Genomic DNA, 18,212 nt, shown 5'->3' on the forward strand with positions numbered 1-18,212 from the left:
CCAGAGCAGGTAAAGTGACCTTCCTGCACATAAGAATTAGGCTCACGGTTTTTAATTTTTTTCTTCCATCACAGCCACATCTTGGCTTCTCTCTTAATCTTTTCTATCCTTTCTCCAGCAACTTCTTTACCTGTTCAGATTTGCTTTATTCTTCAGTTTGCCATACAGCCAGATTCTGATACCCTCACTCACCATGCATTGTATATTGCTATACAAGTAGCCTCACTAAAGTGAGGGCGAATACTTGTGTGAGCAACTGCACACAAGTGTAAGTAAATGGTAGGCAATCTGGTCCATAGTGACTGGGCATCTGCTGCTATTTTGGCCAACTCACCAGGGACTGAATCGGGGACCTAAAAGAACGAGCAGCTATAGCCTAAGTTAAAGATCCAGAGTCCCTTGCAGGGGCTGTAACAGACCCGTATCTCCCATGGCTTGGGCACAGAGGTGGACTGGTAGCGACCACTTACCAGTGGCTTACAATTGGATAAGTGTCTTTTGTTGTATAACCACAGTAAGTTCCTACTTCATGCAGCGTTGTGTGAGTGAAAAATAAATTATAAACACACTATAGGCTTGCTTAATGGCCGATGTGAAATACATTTGTGTTGGGACTTAGTTCAGTTCCAACTAGACAGGTCTCCACTACTACGGCTGGCCCTAATGGGCATTTTTAATGGCAGCATCAGCAGAGGCCAAGGATTGAATGGGCTATGGAGGCTCACCTATGCTCTCACCTCAACGGGCGATATCTCAGTTGACACACTGTGTGAAATCCTGGCCCCAGGGAAGTCAATGGGAGTTTTGCCATTCACTTCAGTGGAGCCAGGATTTCATCCACTGTTTAGGGAAGCTTGCACTGCTCCTGCCTATATTATCCCTATTCAGTGGGTGGAGGATTTCAGTCTCCAGGGCAGTGAGTCTGGAAGACTGGAGCTACATTTTCAGAAGCACCAAATTTCCATTGGATGTAAAAGAATTTAAACTCAATAGTACATGTTGGGCCAAACTTTCAGCTGGCCTTCTTATAAGTGCTTACAATAGCTGCAGGTGCAGCCACAGGAATTTGCAAATTCTCCATGGCCATAGGCAAATACATATTTGCCCTTGCAAGTAGGATAAAGGGACACCTTACTGCTTGATGTGTGTGCAAAAGTGCCTGTCTGCTCATGCATGCAGTTGCACAAAGACAAAGGCATGTGCCTGCAAATGCAAATGAGGAAGACTACTGAAAAACTGGCCCTGTTGATTGAGTGTTTTAGTCCCATATATTCATATACTCCAGGAAAGCATGCTATCCTAAAGGTGATTTTTACCAGATGATATTCCCAATACACTTAAAATAACCCTAGTTAAATAAACTCTTTCTGATTGCTTTGCTTTTGCAACTCTAACATGTAATCACTAGTAGAACTATATACAGTTTTTAGATTTCATTCATGTTCCCAAGAATCAATTGAAAAAAAAATAAAGGTGATCAATGTCACAAAGCACAATACCTGTCGCAGAGGTAGATTGATCTGTTTGAGGAGAGCTTTCACTGCCATCTGGAGCTCACAGAAGAACAACTGAGTAGGGCAGTCTGAAGCATGATCCACACTTTCCACCGATTCCAAGCCAGAAAGCATTTGGAGCCATTCCCACTCATTTCTGTATGTTGAGTCGAGTTAAAATTAGAAATATAACAAAAGTTCAGTGCACAAGGAAGAATTTACAGTATGTGCATTTGGGATCTGTTGAGGGTTTAATCCTAAAATAGTCAAATGTTCTAAAATGATGCAGTCCTGCTTGTTTGTGATTAAAAAAAACCAACCTAAAAAAGTTTTCTGTTTAATTTTTCTAGCACGTGTACATCAAACTGACCCATTCCTTGCTAACATCTGAAAATCGACTGCCTTTGAAATATTTCAGCAAGATTTTTTCTTGGAGAAGAACTCCATTCCATGTCCTTTAAAACATACGTTGGTCTACAGCTGCTTTTACTGGCGAGTTCAATGTCTGATCAGCTGCAGACATCTCCTATACTGAATGCAGCCAATGAACTGGATTCAGCTCTAGAGCAGATGAGCATAGGAATGGCACTACTGGATCAAACCCATAGTCCATCTAGTCCAGTATCCTATCTCTAACAGCGTCCAGCATTGGATGCTTCAGGAGAAGGTGCAAGAAACCCCACAATAGGCAGGCATGGGGCAATCTGCCCCATATGAAGGTCTGAACCTAATTCCTAATAGTAGAGATTGTTTTAAACCCTGAGACATGAGGTTTTGCATCCCTTCCAAAACTGTTATTAAGAGATCCAAGAAAACACCAACCAGCAGCTCATCTTCACAAGAATCAGAAAGAAGCACTGGATATATATGGTACATGTACCCTGGATGCCAACACCATCTCCCACATGAAGCTGTCAAGTGCAAACCATCTGGTGTGAGGAAACGAGGATGCCCAAGAGATGCTTTAAGAAGAACCCTTAGAATTAGGCAGAATAGTCAAGCTCCACACCACAGAGCAGATGGAAGCAATAGCAAATGACAGAGGGGAATAGAGGATACTAGTTTCTGCCCTGTTTACCAAGGGAAGGATGTAATGTAATGTAAAACTGTTGTTAGTATTAACTATTACAATGCTGGATGGTCTTGTTATCCATATTAATGTCCAGCCCATATTTGAATCTTGCCAAGTTCTTGGCTGGTTGATGGAACCATGTGGGCTAACAAACAAACAAAACAAACAGAGGAAGAAAGAAAATGCACTGGTGCACTGCCCCAGGGGTGAGGACTGTGGAGACAGAACCAGGAAGAATGTGTTGACCCAACAGAGAGCACATCCAGAGCTGACAGCATTTGAACAAATGTGTTTTTTCAATCATCATCTATTTTATCGTTTAGGGGCAGGAGGGAGTTACAAACAAGGTATCACAGATCAGAGTATATTTTAAACTGACTTAACACCCTCTTAGGCCCTGATCATTCCCCCACTGAAGGTCAATGAGGAGACTCCCATTGGATCAGGCCTTTCGGTCCAGATCCTACCATCAGAGTCATGTTGGAGGACCCAGGCAGAGCCCCAGGATTGGGGTCTTTGGGCCTGAGCCATATCCCAGTGAAACTGGTGGGATTTTCAACCAGTTCGGGCTTTGGATCAGGCCCTCTGTATACCAGATAGATGGACGTAAGCATGTGCACATTTGAGGTCAATATGGAGCTCTATGATACGCAGCTTGTGCCAAACTTAGTTGACAATTATACCTGCTCAACCAACAATAGATTCAGTGGGATTATGACTGCGAGTAGAATTTAGCTCTAAATGTTAACAAGTAACGTGATAGATGGTCGATAAGGGGCATACAGTAGAATTCATAAACTAAATAAATATTATATTCCAAGGGCTCTGCAAGGTGGTGAGTGCTCTGGTCCTGAACCAGCAAAGCACTTAAGCACATGCTTATCTTTACGTGGGTGTGCAGTCCTCCTGACTTCAATGCCTCAGTGCCTAAATTTCTTGTTATCTCAGGGCCAGAGTGCTCAATGTTTTGTAGGTTGCAAACCTCTGAGTTCACTTTACTCCTCTTTATTCAATGTGATGCAATTATTGACAGTACTGTTGTGACTATCAGCATTAATTATTAGTTATCTGCATCTTCTGTTTCTATTTATATAGTAGGTTTCAGAGTAGCAGCCGTGTTAGTCTGTATCCGCAAAAAGAAAAGGAGTTTTTCCACTGAATGCATCCGATGAAGTGAGCTGTAGCTCACGAAAGCTTATGCTCAAATAAATTGGTTAGTCTCTAAGGTGCCACAAGTCCTCCTTTTCTTTCTATTTATATGGTAGATTTCATATTTGGTGCCACATAAACCGAACATATTTTCACACACTTGGCACTTGAGTTTCCAAGTTTGATCAACTGTCTTAAACTAATGAGTATTTAAAAAAAAAATCACTTACTTGGAAACATTGCTGTTGTCTCGGATTTTAACATGACACAGAATGTTGGGCAGCTTTTGCAGTACAAGGACTTTGATTTGATCTACAGAGCTGCAGAGTTTCAGGTAACCCAGATACAAGCCAGGAGGGAGGCGCTGCTGGCTTCTTTTGTGGTAGAAAAGTGTTTCCTGTTCGAACAGAAACATTCCTACATATAAATGCCCATTTTCCCCCAGATAAGAAGAGAGATCTGCTAATGCTTTTATAGCAGGTCTTTTGCTTTAAGAGTGTCCTGAACCCAGAAAAACATGTAAGCACATGCTTAACTCTCGGCACAGCCACAATCCTCTTGCAGTTAGGAATGTTAAGCTTGATGCACTGAGGCTACTCGTGCTTAAAGTTAAGCAGGTGCTTAAATGTTTTGGTGGATCAGGTGCTCAGAGTGCTCAGCACCTTGTAGGAGTCAGCTGTAAAACAATAACTATCCAAAAATAAGAAGCATGTTGCAGTCCTAAAGCAAAATTCTCCTCTCTGATCTGTGCTCCGGGCTCTTTTATGCACAGTGTAAGTCGCCAGTGAATTCCTTCTACAGTTACTAACATCAATGAGGAGTTTTCTGTGTGCACCAGGTTGTCAAGTATAGTACCAAAGTAAAATGTATTGTCAAATGAATCACTACATTTTCAACACAATGAACTTTACCATCAAAAAGAGCCTGGAAAGGACTGGCACCGATGTTCTCTTTGCTGTAGCTAGCAGACATTAAACGGGCTATGTATAGCATTCCCCAAAGACTACCTTAATAAATGAAGTTGACGGCCATCCTGAGTAATGTGTCCCTCTGCAATGAGTAAGGATTAAGCCACCTGGCCCTCTGCCTTCACCCTTGGAACCATCACATTATTTGCCAGTGCTATGCTTGGCTCTAACTAGTGCAATTAGATCTTCATTTTCATGAGCACTTCATGAACAAAATACCCGCCTGATGATTCAACATGTAATACAAGAAAGGGAGGGCATTACACAGGAATGTGCAAACCATTAGGGGGAAATTTTTCCACTAGGATCTCTGTGGAAACCTGATCGGACCTGTATTTTGTGTTTCCTGATATAAAACTTTTGCCCAGATTGGGATTTTTTTGCACCTGTGAGACATATTTTATATAGTACGTCGAGCACCAGATCAAGTATATTTTATTGTCATTTGGAAATCTTTTAATTTACCCCAAACCTTGTAATGTGTACGTATGATTACCCATCAGCTTCTGGTGCACAAAAGCACACAGTCACCACCCAAGAAAATGACCATAAATCACAATTAGCCACAGTAGTCAATATCTAGCTGAAGTGACCCAAGACAGAGCTAAGACAATAACTTGTCTGGAAGTATTTCCAATGAGGAGGTGATCCCTAGGTTTAGAGAGAAGAGATATTGATAAATCGTTCTGTAGGATATATCCTGCTGTCACTTACACACAACTTCTCTTGACTTCAATATGAGTTATGTGCATGAGACAACAGAAGGATGTGACTTTAACAGACACAGTTCTGCAAGGTACAGAGCACCTGCAACTCACAGATGTTAAATGGGAGTCGGGGGTGCTCTTCACCTTGCAGGATCACTCCAATATCTTGGCGTCATTCCACCACTGAAGTCCACTGGGAATTTGACGTAAAAACAGATGGGAGGATATGGTCTGTAGATAATTCAATGGGAGCTGATTTCACTGGGAGTTGAGGGCCCTCAGCAACTCCCAGAAACTTGAGTTTGTCTGGGTTCAAAAATAAAACCTGGTTTTAGTGATCAATCTCTGATGGAAAAATCATATAGTCTATAATAGAAAATGGTAGCTTCTCTATAGCTGTTCAGAGCCATCCTATAAGAGAGAATTACATCCCTTGCTATACAATTCTACAGCATGGTTCCAAAAACCTACAGAAAATATATCAGTCTCCTTTATATACTATAGGTCTTTAAAGTCATTTCTATAGAGTCTTATTAGTTTTATTCATATTAAGAGCTCAATCCAATGCCCATTGAAGGCAATGGAAGACTTTACTCTCAATGGGAGCCTTTCCATGCATTGTAATGGGCATTGGATCAGGGTCTAAAACCTGTAAGACTTTTCCATAAAGCATGCTCACAGTCACAGGCTTTTAAAAATAAATAAAAGTGCTACCTGGATTGTTATGAGCAAGATGTCTAATGCCGTTGGCTCCTCGGGAGTTGAAAGGGATTTTCTCTGGCTTTGTAGCTTGGATATTTGCATCCATTTGCCATTAAAAAATGAATAGAGAGTCTCTACTTCTCTTATCGTAACTATCAGGATATTGCCATGTCTGTCCTTGATTGGCTCGTAATAAACTCTGCCTAAGTTGTGAGTTCCCAGCAAGTTCTAGAAAGGAAGCAGATTACAAAGGACAATATTAGCCATTACACATCAGGAGGGTGACATTTCCGGCGTAGGCCTAGCTCTGTTCCCACTGAACTCAATGAGTGTTTTGCCACTGACCTCAGGAGGAGCTGGTTAGGCCAATGCAAAGCACTTCTGCTATTTCAACCCTATGTCCAACATCATTCAGCGCAATCAGAGAAAAATTCTGCCCTGGGTTGCATGTGTGAGAATTGCATTGTAGAATTTGGGGGCAATTCCTCAGCTGGTGTAGACAGAGGTTACTGGTAAATATCAATCTGATCATTATGACAAAAGGTCTTTTTAAAAGACCAAACTGCAATGTGATTTACATACACAACCTAGGGCAGAATTTTTTTTTCTAGTTGCATCAAGGTCTGTGAATATAGGGTGGGATTTTCAAAAGCACTCAGTGTTGGCCTAACTCTGCTCCCATTGACTTCAATGGAATCAAGCTGATTTATATTGACTGAAGATCTGCATACACATTCCAACCTATCCAGGCCTGATTGTGGGATACAATGGGTGTCAAAGATGCTGTACAAGGGACACCAAAATGACTGATTCTGGAAACTTAAAATGCTGTTGAACTCCCTCCTTTAGGGTCAGTCACTTTCTATAAATTCAGGTTCATTATTTTTTCTGATGTAATTTATTTCCAGCAGTAAAAGTGAGGGGACACCAAATATGTGCGGAATGCAGGTCAGGTAAATCTGGGACTAAAATGAGTGATGTCTCTTGACAAGAGGGACTTTTGAGAGGTATTGATCCGCCCCTTTTATTTTGAAAACCAAAAATGTGCTAGACAAAAACAGCAGAGACCCTAACAATCTGCCAGGCCAAAATTTTTCTGGCAAAATATCTGAAGATTAAATAAATTTATTAAAAAGAACAAAACTAACCTCTGTCAAAATCCCTTTCCCCACATAGGAAGAATCAGCTTGTCAATGTGAGCACACTGACTTCAGTGACCAGCCACTGAAGAGGTTCCCAGATGTCTTAAAGAAAAATGCCTAACATTTAAAATATGCTCATGACTTTCGGAGTTTTCAAGAGATCTACAGTAAGCTGGTAAGGGGTGGAGATTGTTTAAAAGGAAAAACTCAATTGACAATGTAGCACATTGTACATATAGGAAAGTATGTAGCTGTACTTTAACTTAATGACATTCTGCACTGATAGATTACCCTGAGTTGATTTATCTGCACTTAGCAGGCACTATTTACTTATAATCTGTATTATTAAATTGTTTATAAACTAAGCACTCAAGGTAGTCAGTACAGTGGCTGTCATTTATAAGTAGCTTTAAGTAGCTATTTTAGTTTTATGTAGCCCTCTCTAGGGCATACTGGAGAAGGCTATGTTGCCACATGCTCTTCTTTTTTGCTGCCTGTAAAGATTAGCCTCCTAACCCTACCAGCATGGCAGGGGGTAGATTTTTCAGTATGTACTGGCATATGTGTCTAGGAAGGGGATGGGAGACAGTACACTAGCCAGAAGCTGGTCATATATTTGCCATTTTTAATTAAACCTGTTGTAATGGGATTATTGACAGCACTAGATTCTGAACTGAATTCCAGCAGACAGAATGGAAGAGCCTATGATGACTCAAGAACATATTGCTAGTACACAAGCAAAAAACATTTTTGAGCCTCCCCCCGCGGCGTGGCATTCTATCACTTATGTTTTGTTTGCTCTAGTTGTCTAATGGTAGCAGCAGGCAAAATTACAATCCCCAGTCTCTTTGAGTCCACTGATCTAGTCCCTTACCAGCTGTGTTGTCACTGATCTCTCCCACTCTGTCCTAAGTTCCTATGGAGTCAGTCTGTTAAACAGCCTCAATAAAGTTTATTCAACTGTATAAACTTTATTGAGACCCTTCATGGGTAGATTCCATTAGACCACATACTGCTAAAGGCTGGCAGATTGGTGACAGTCCTATGTTCATCAGGGGACCAAACTGATAGAACAAATGTTTAGGATGATAAATTTGCCAAAAAAACCACCAGAGCAGTATACCACAGGGACAAACACACCATCTTTCTATGCTTCCAGCTCTTCTCTTATAACTGCTGCTAGCAAATTGAATGCGATGTGCCCAATATCTTGGGTATCTCAAAATACAGTCTCTGTACATTTACAAAGAGTATTAACAACAATGGTCTGTTAAAGACAATCTGCGCAGGCAAAATTAAACTCAGCTCAGCATAGGAATGTGTGCCACAGAAACCAAGCTCGCCGCTCTATATGGAGGCATTCAGCAAATATGGTGAAATCTGTGAAGTGACCACTCAAAGCTCTGACAAGCATCTATTGCTTAAAATAGGTGGTTCTATAATAAGGGGTATGTCTACACTTCAAGCTGGGGGGATGCAGGGCGGTCCCAGCTCAAGGAGACATACTCGTGCTAGCTCTCATCAAGCTAACATAGTAGCTGTGGGGGCATGAGCTGCAGAACAGGCTGGCTTTCCTGAGTACACACCTAGGGTCACGAACAGGTACATACTCGGTGTGGCTAGCCCATCCTGCCACTCACATCGCCATGGCTATTTTTAGCACAGTAGCTTGATGAGAGCTCCTGCAAGTTTTCAACTTGAGCTGGGGCTCACATCCCCTCCTCGATTGGTGCAGTCATAGCCGAAGAGGGAGCAGACGTGTACTCCAGACATTTGCAGATATTTTGGGTCTACCTCCCAAGATAGGTGGCTGCCTGGGAAGGCTGGTCTCAGGCACAGCTTTCATTGTAGATAAATAAAAAACTAATATAAAGATATTCCTAATATGCCCACATCGCTAGTTTGTCACTAGGTGCCAGAATATCATGGATACCATAAAACTCCGTTTTTGACGTGATCTGGAATAGGAATAAGAGTGGTCTTGTAGTGACACACCAGCTGGGACTCAGGCAAGCTGGGTTCCCTCCATGGCTCCACTCTAGATTTTCTGGGTAACTTTGAGCAAGTCATTTAAAAAAAAACAAAAAAACCAAAACCAAAACCCCTCTGTGCCTCAGTTTCCCTATCTGTAAAATGAACTAAATACATTAATGTTTGATTTAGTTGGGGATTGGTCCTGCTTTGAGCAGGGGGTTGGACTAGATGACCTCCTGAGGTCCCTTCCAACCCTGATAATTCTAGTGTCCTGGTGATTGGGATGGGGGGGCATAGAAATACTCAGATAGATTGACAGCTCTGGTGTATAAAGGCCCCAGGTAAGTCATTTATTTCACCATGCAGTTTCCTGAGATCTAGGATTATTATCATTATCAATAATTATTTGCATCTAAAGACCCCAACTGAGAAAGGGGTCCCATTGTGTTAGGCACCCTATGTACGCATGACACTCCGCCCTCCCCAGAGAGTTTACAGTCTACATACACAAATCACACCAAAGGTGGGGAAAAGGAAGTGTTATTAATGTGTCTGATCAATTTTTCTTTGACAATCTCTATTCAATTCTGTAAGCCTATAGCCAGGAAGGATGGTCTTGTGGTTACACCACTGACCTGTGACTCTGGAGAGCTAAATTCAATTGCCACCACAGACTTCATATGTAACTGTGGGCTTCCATTGACATGTGATGGGATTTGGGGATCCAAGCCTTAATGTGTCTGTAAATGAGTATAATAATGCACCCAAACTTTTGTCTGCCATGTCATTTTTGACTACAAGTTCTCTGGGGTAGGGGCTGTCTCTTCCTGTGTGTGTGCCCAGCACCTTCCACAAAGGGGCTCTAATCTTGCTTGAGGCCTATAAGTGCTACAGTAATACAAATAACGGTAATATAAAGGTCTTTTCCATATGAGGCATCTTGGCCTTTGAGTAATATATCTCAGGGTTATGATTGCTGCTCTCTTTCTGTGTGTCCCCGACCTGCAAAATCTTGGGCGTATTTGGGATATTTATTTGCTGCATTATGTTTGTTTCTTCTTCTGTCATTGTTTCTCCTTCCCCCTCGCTTCCTAGGGTTTACTTGTTACCTGACCACTCTTTTCCAGCAGGAGATACAGGTGCAGCAGCTCACTTCACAGCAGATGGTAATACTACTCCCAAGGACGAGCCCGTGGGGAGTGCTAAGGCAGAGAACAGCTGGTAGCACCTTTCCTCAGAGACCATGAATGAAATTAACGACTGAAAATATGCAGTGCAACTAACCTGTAACTGTGCAGTTGCTGAGACCATCTTTTGCCTGGCTTGAAGTGCTGTTGATGAGGACATGGATATGGACATATTCTGCCTCAGCCATCTGATATCATCCCACATACAAGACAGCTGCAAAATATATGTCACAGTTCAATCCCCTTTGTTCTCAGTGGCAGCAAAAATAAAAGCATATTTGGCTTTGGAAAAATCAGTAGCTATTGTTCATTTTGAGTTTCTGTGGGTGGTACTAAAGCAGAGAGTTACTGACTGGAGAGAAAGAGAGAGCGCGGCTTAGAAAAAGATCCCATATCTAGCTACAGAGAGAGCGAGCATTTCATAAACAGCATGCACCTATCCCGGTTCATCTGTGGATTTTCATGTAAGATTGATTCAGTGTCCACTTGGGTTAAAAAATAAGGTGAAGATGTCTTTAATCCTGGACAATCAAAACACCAGCCCTTGAAACTTCTGGTCAGTGGTTAATGTTCTTTAACTCCTTCCTTCTTTCCCCAGAAGCCCTTAAATAACAGTAACTGGAAATCGGGTCATGTGGGATTAGACATCTCAGTGAATGAATTCTGCTTTGGCCAGTGCCTTCCATGCCCATCAATGGGTTAGGCAGGATTTATCCCTTAAAAATGTTAGAAGGAAAAATAATTAACCCAAGCAAAAAGTACCGTGCTCAGGACCGGCTCTAGGCACCAGCAAAGCAAGCACGTGCTTAGGGCAGCACATTTCCAGGGGCGGCCTTCCAGCCACCCTTTCTTTTCGGGGCAGTTGTGCTCTCGGAGCTGCGCCCCTTAGACGGGGTGAGGGTGCCGCGCCCCCGGCCGCAGAGGGAAGGGGAAGCCCCAGCCCCGGGATGCTGAGCTGCCAGGGCCCTGCCGCTACCTGGGGAGGAGAGGGCGAGTCCTGCCGGGGAGCCGGGGCTGCGCCCCCTCATCTGTGCCCTGGCTGCTGCGCTGCCTTGTGCCACCCCTTATATCGGGGCTTCTCTGCGCGGCCGGGCGGGGGAGGGGGCAAAGCCCCTGCAGGCGCTGGGAGAAGGTGACATCACTCCCTCCGCTTCCAGCCCCACCTGCGAGCCCCAGCCCCACCTGAGCTTGGGGTGGAAATTTTTTTCCGTGGGGCGACAAAAAACCTAGAGCCGGCCCTGACTGTGCTTCATCACTTAGCTTCTTCACTCCTGTCATGTTTTGTTCCGGAAATATACTAAGGTTGGAGCAATTTCTGGTACAGACCACTCATTGAGAGTCACTATATGAAATTAGATGCCTGTTACCTTTGTGAACCACAGAAAATCTTGCATAATGGAACTGGTGTGAGAGTCATCAATTTCCACAATTGGGATTTGATCTTCATTGGTTACTAACAGGTTGTCTTTGTAATAAAATATGACAGCTATGTAGAGTCCACTGAAAGGAAGAAAGACAAACAAGAAAGCGAGCAATCAGAGTCTCAATAGCTGTCTAAATCAGCACCAAGTGTCCTGGATAGGCAAAGACACATAGATCCATAGATTCTAAGGTCAGAAGGGACACTTTTGATAATCTAGTCTGACCTCTTGCGTAACACATGCCATAGAACTTCAGCCAGTGATTCCTGCAAAATGGTCACAGGAAATGTATTGCTCCAAACAAAAGAAACTACCACAATGTCGTTATCTAGGACTCTGATCTGCACGGCTTGCTCAAGTAAAACAACCCGTTGACATCCATTTCAGCGGGATTTTTGCCTGAGTAAATAGTGGATGATTGGGGTCATTATGTTTTCTGAAATCATGAAATGTTAGTATTTTCTACAAATAATGGGTCAAGTTCTGCTCATTTCTACACCAGTGTAAATCTGGAGTAAATCCACTCAAATCAACAGGGCTATTATGGATTTACATAAATGTTCCAGGGTATAATTTGGCCAGCATATCTGCAAAACTGGTCATAGAAATCATTCCTTTCAATATTTACTCTTGTAATTAGTGACATAAACCAGTCGCTTTAGGGAATTTAAAGACCCCAGAGAGCACTTTTGGAAGAATCAAAACTCTTATCAAAACACAAAGAAGAAAAAGCAAACGGAACGCTCTTGGTGATGAAAGAAGTAGTAATCCAGTGTGGGCAACTTTCATTTACTGAAACCAAACCATCAAGGCTCAGTGCTGCCTGGGTCACCAAGGTCGCAGAACTAGCTAAAAATATTAGGGACCTCTCAGGTGGGTTGCTTGCTGGTGAAGGGGTATTATAAATATACGTAAGCAGGCTGTCAACACCCTACATTTTATGTCATAAACAAACGAAATTCCACTACTGAGCAGCAACAAAACCAGCATGTCAAAAACATTTAAATCACAGCATTGTGGTTTTGCGTGCAAAGTTCCATGATGTTATAAGTCCGCCACCAGCAAGACAATGGCAAGATTCCCATTGACTTCAGTGGGTGCTGGCTCAGGCTCAATGAGCCTCATTTTCCACTCAGCCACCCCTGTTTTTTATACCTTCATGGACTTCACCACGGTTATGTCTGATTTACGGCAATTTAAGCCACAGGAGAACGTGTCCATAGCTATGTCTGAGTTGCGGTCTTTTGGGTGTCTAAGCTCCCATTTGTAGCTAAATTGGCATTTTGGGAAAATGAAATATATGACAAACCGTTTCAGAGTCTTTACAAACTTGTTTGAAGAATGGAAAAGATGCTTCAGGCTCCTGGAGACTGATTGCTTGCGACCAGCATTCTGTAGTTTAGAACTTTCTAAAATGGAAAATAAAAACCAACAAAAAAATCAGAGTGTGACTTTAAGGTTACAGTAAAATATAAAGAAAATTTGTGTCTTCCCATCTCATTACTTTCAGTATGTTTATGCCTATCCACAGACAAGCATTTCAAGAATGAACCCCTTTTCCTTACGTGTTCATGCTGTCGGTGATCAGGAAGATTAAAATGATCTCCTAATGCCAATGAAATCTGGAAAAAAATCTTGTTAGTTTGCTCCCAAGCAAGGACAGGCCTGAATCAATGTCTTGGATCTTGAGCTTTATGCCATTCAAAATCTGGTTCTGAATTTTGCAATTGGTCCCTATAATTATAATGGATGGAAACAAAGCTCCAGATCTGAATGCCCTTGAATTTTATGATGCTTGAAGTCATGTTCCAAATTTTGTGACTTGAGCCCATCTATACTCTCAAGCTCCTAGTAATGGAACAATTGATCTCCTTGTTTTGGTTTTAAACACTTAGAAAGGAGGGATGAGACTTACAAAAGCAATGTCAGACATTAACATTTTGGTGACATCAATAAAAGATTAAATAAGACAGCGTAAGTGTCTATGTGAATACTTAGTTCGTGGCAAGCTGAGGTGTAAATCTACCTTACTGTGTGTCTGACTGTAAACGCGTGATGGGTGGATCAGATCTGATAACAGAAGAAATCACCCTTTTCAGAGGTTCTAAAAAATTTGGTTAATGTTTTATTGGTTACATCGCTTTTAGCTTTCTTGAGTCTCTGCTAAAATAGTGTTCTGAGGGCCTGATCCGATTTCCTTTGAAGCCAATAAAAAGACTCCCAATGGGAGTTGGGGGGAACTGTTAAGAGAGTGCTCTACAAAAGATATATGTAAATAGTTTTTAGAGGATGTGCCAGTAAATAGCACTCAAGAACTTGCAACACTGTGCACAGGTTTTGTACAACCAGTAAAAGTCACTGTTGTGCTTTGCAAATCGCTTTTGGTGTATAGTTTTTTACATGCAGCTCTCAAGAGGAGCAGGCTTTCAAAACCGGTTTTACACTGATGAAACTCCATTGACTTCAACGGAGTCACTTCTATTTAACACTGGCGTCAAAGAGAGGAGAACCAGTCCGAGAGAGACAAGTCTCATGGTATTTCTGGCTGATCTGGAAAGAAAGAAGGGTAATTGTGTGAAATTACAGTTCAGTTTTAAAAGGCCAAGATGTTCTCATTGATTAGATGAAGTCTGGATAAGCATCTGGACTGAACCTCCAATACATCTGTAGGTTAACCTTTCTGTTTCGGAAAAGCTTATTATCCTGCCAGCTCTTTGCCGAAAACTGTTTGTTGCATGTTGCTAATCAGTCTCCTTGGATATTCTCAGGGTAACATATTTTCCTCGTGCCTCTAATGCTCAATAGAAGGTGTCTGACTGTGGCTCCTTGACAAGTTCTAAGTCTGAACATTTAAATTTGTTCCTGTCAATACCCCATCTGTGGAAGTACTCAACATATTTTAAAATGATGAATAAATTTGCACCGTAATTTGCACATTGAAGACCACAGAAAGAAGATACATTGTTAGCATAATTATTGCTCTGCCAAACAGCAAACACAAAGAGAACAAGTGAGGTGAATTTATTATGCAATGATACAGTTCAGAGATGGGAAAAACTTATTAGGTCATCAAATCCATACTCTTTCCAGTGCAAAACTCTTCTCAATTGTATTGTCTCTAATGCTTTGTCTGGTCTAGTTTTAGATGTCTCAAGCTAAGTTCTTCCCTTGGAAGATTATTCCTTTTATCATTATTTATTATTTACTAATTGTATTTTATTAGTGCATAGAGACCTCAATCAGATCATACCTCCATTGGGCCAGGCTCTGCAAAGACACAGGGCCAGATACTGCCCCCTTTACTTATGCTGAGTAGCTGTTTTCTACACAAGTATTCTCATTGATTTGAATGGGACTACATCGGTAGTAAGCTGCTACTCACCATGAGTACAGGTAGCAAAATCTGTCCCACACTGTAAAACAATCTCGTCTCCAAAGAATTTATGGATGGGGTTTTCAAAAATAGCCAGTATTAGGGTTGGCTGGAAAACAAGAATTCCGCTGTGTGAAAAAAACTGAGGCTTTTGCATTTATTTTTGCTCTCTCTTCTGCCTGATTTTGAGCAGGAATTTGAACCCGGGACTCCCACATCCCAGCTAAGTCCCTAACCACTGAATTAATGGCTATTCAAGGGTAGGCTTGTTCATCCCTCGCTCTCTCTCCTTCCTTCCGCCAACCCCTCTTCTCACTCTCCCATTTTGACCAGAAATTCCAACATGGGCCTGAGAAAACTTCCTGACAAACACTTCATCAACACCTATACGTTTCTGCAAAAAGTTTCAGTTTTGACAAATTTGGCATTTTCTGACCAGAAAAAAATGCGTCGTTGAAAAATTCCCAACCGGCTCGACTCAGCATTAGTGTATCACGGCTCCCATTGAAATCAGTGACAGCAGAGTTAGGCCGACATTAAGTTGCTTTTAAACATCTCAGCCTACAGTCTTAGAGACAAGAGGCAACAGTTGGAGGGAAGATAGGTGAAGAATAATCTGAGCAATAATTTCACAACTAGGTCTCCCATAATGTAATGTTTTCTTATTCTTTGTATTGCAGTAGCAACTAGAGGCCCAAACTTGCTCGGCACTGCAATTAAGAGTTGGTTCTAGCCCCAAAGAGTTTACAATCTAAGGAGTCAAGACAAAGGAAGGATTATTATCCCTGTTTTACAGAGAATGAGAAACTGAGGCAGAGAGAGATTAAATGAGTGGCTCAAGGAAAGCCAGGCATTGAAGCCTGTCTCCCATGCCAGTGCCTTAACTAGGGCTATTCCTTCTCTCATGCCCTCTCTAGATCCTTTCTCCGACGTTCATCTTCAATTTACTTTTCCTTAATTTTACCCCATTACTCTAAGTAACACCCCTGACTCCTTCTTCAGTGTTTACATCCTTCAAATACTGGTTCTGCCTTCTCCCCGCCCCCTGGAGAACGACAGTACTTGGAAAACATTCTCATGGATCATTATTACTGCCAAGTGAGTGTATGTCAGTGTATCTCCATAATGTAAACCAAACACTGTGTTAAAGCTCATGGATCATGCTTCCTTTCCTCCTTGACTAAAACCAGTTTAGCAATACCATTTCCATCCTAATTATGTAAATTAGATTCTCTCCTGTGTATGCGGGAGCTGAGTTGCTACAGGCAAAGCAACATAACTCCACATAAAATGCACAGAGATTATAGCACTGAAATAATAGGGAACATTTAAAGTGAGCACACATGCTATTGGGCTATTCAGTGGTTTGGATTCAGTCCACAGCTTCTTAGATGCCAACAGCAAAAGAAATAATGTAAAGCTACATAAAAGACTGTAAACTTTCCCACATTGTTGTTCGCTTTTGTTTTACAATCTTCTGTAAGTAGAAGCCAGCAATGTGGAGCTGGGATTAGAGGATAATTTGAATCCAGAGGAAATGGAATTTTAATAGTCTGTTATTTAATTAACTAATAAATAACATGGAGTGCCCCTACTAGTAAAATATCAGTAGCAGCAGAGCAAGTCAACATTAATAAATGATAAGACAACCACGCTATGAGCTCACTTAACAAAAGCCGTAGCACAAACATTTACTGGCAGAAATTAGGGAATTGCTAGTGATTAGATTGAGATCAGAAACATTTAAACTTGGATTGTGCTAAGCAATTAACCACCAATGTAAATTTATAACAGGGGCAGTTTCTCTTTCTTTAGGCAGGATGTCTAACTGTTTCTTTGCTGTCCCCTAAATAATGGAAAATGCAACTGATATTTAAAAAAAGCAACACACACAGAATTGTGGAGGGATAAGAGCAAAATTGCACCCAGGCTTCCAGTGTACAATAATCATGGCACCAGTCTCTAAAAGAATCTCTGTTACTTTGTCTCTTCTGTTTTCCTGACAAGGAAGAACATTTGGATGGAAAGGGTCTGCTTGTCTATCATCCCATCACTGCAGAAGCAAGTACCTCTCTCACAACTGGTATAAATGAGAAGTAACTCCTTTGATGTTGATGGAATTACACCAGCATCAGATTGTTATCAGAGGAGACTCCAACCCAATGAGGCCAGGGATTTCCATAGAAGTTATATTCATTCAGAGTGAAATTCAACCATGAAGCGGGTCAGCACAAGTCCTATTCAGGACTCAGAGCCCACTTACCCCTGTTTGAGGGCATAAGCAGTGCCTAGCCTTTGTGCTGACTTGGCACATGGGGCTGAAATTCACCCTGTGTGAAAATGGATCCAGTGGCTGGAAGCTGAAGCGAGACAAATTCAGACTAGAAAAAAAGGCGTACATTTTTAACAGTGAGAGCAATTAACTACTGGAACAACTTGCCTAAGAATGTGATGGCTTCTCCATCACCTCAAGCCTTTGTAACAAGACTGGATGTCTTTCTACAAGAGATGCTCTAGCTCAAAGAGAAGTTATGGGCTTGGTGCAGAAATGACTGAGTGAGGTTCTCTGGCCTGAGTTATACCAGAAGTTCAGACTGGATGGTCATCATGGTCTCTTCTGGCTTTATAATCTATGGATAGTTTTGTGCGTTGTTTTCAACCCATGGCATTATGAAAGCCCCCTCAGGCCTGGTATTTCATATTCACGCTATGCATTTAGTTCAAGCTAAAAACTTTAAAAATATGATGCACTATGAAATCAGAGCCCCCTCCCACCCCTTTGCTAAATGAAAAGAATGGGTTCTGCTGCTTATGAAAGGAATTACTACTAAAATATTTTTAAAAATTAATCTCTGACTTGTCCAGTAAAATATATTTACAACTAGCTCCCAGAAAGAAAATATTTGGAAAGCATTTCAGTGAAGACAAGGGTTTCTCTTGTAACAAAGCACCACACAATTACTTCTTCCTGCACAGAATTTGTTTGGAATCAATGATCCTACATTAAAAAAAGCACTTAAAAGT

General features: G+C 41.7%; 1 protein-coding gene across 1 annotated transcript in view; it reads right to left on the reverse strand.

Moving 5' to 3' along the window:
* Window positions 1–18,212, reverse strand: part of ANKFN1 (ankyrin repeat and fibronectin type III domain containing 1) — a 99,259-nt gene that overhangs the window by 19,272 nt on the left and 61,775 nt on the right. Inside the window, exons 9-14 of the mRNA XM_077834091.1 lie at window positions 13,125–13,224; window positions 11,762–11,894; window positions 10,492–10,608; window positions 6,104–6,319; window positions 3,945–4,111; window positions 1,500–1,650 (exon numbers count right to left, since the gene is read on the reverse strand). Coding sequence (XP_077690217.1) covers window positions 1,500–1,650; window positions 3,945–4,111; window positions 6,104–6,319; window positions 10,492–10,608; window positions 11,762–11,894; window positions 13,125–13,224 — 884 coding nt within the window. The remainder of the gene's footprint in view (window positions 1–1,499; window positions 1,651–3,944; window positions 4,112–6,103; window positions 6,320–10,491; window positions 10,609–11,761; window positions 11,895–13,124; window positions 13,225–18,212) is intronic.

The sequence above is a fragment of the Eretmochelys imbricata genome, chromosome 14 (genome assembly GCF_965152235.1).
Source record: "Eretmochelys imbricata isolate rEreImb1 chromosome 14, rEreImb1.hap1, whole genome shotgun sequence".
NCBI lineage: Eukaryota > Metazoa > Chordata > Testudines > Cheloniidae > Eretmochelys > Eretmochelys imbricata.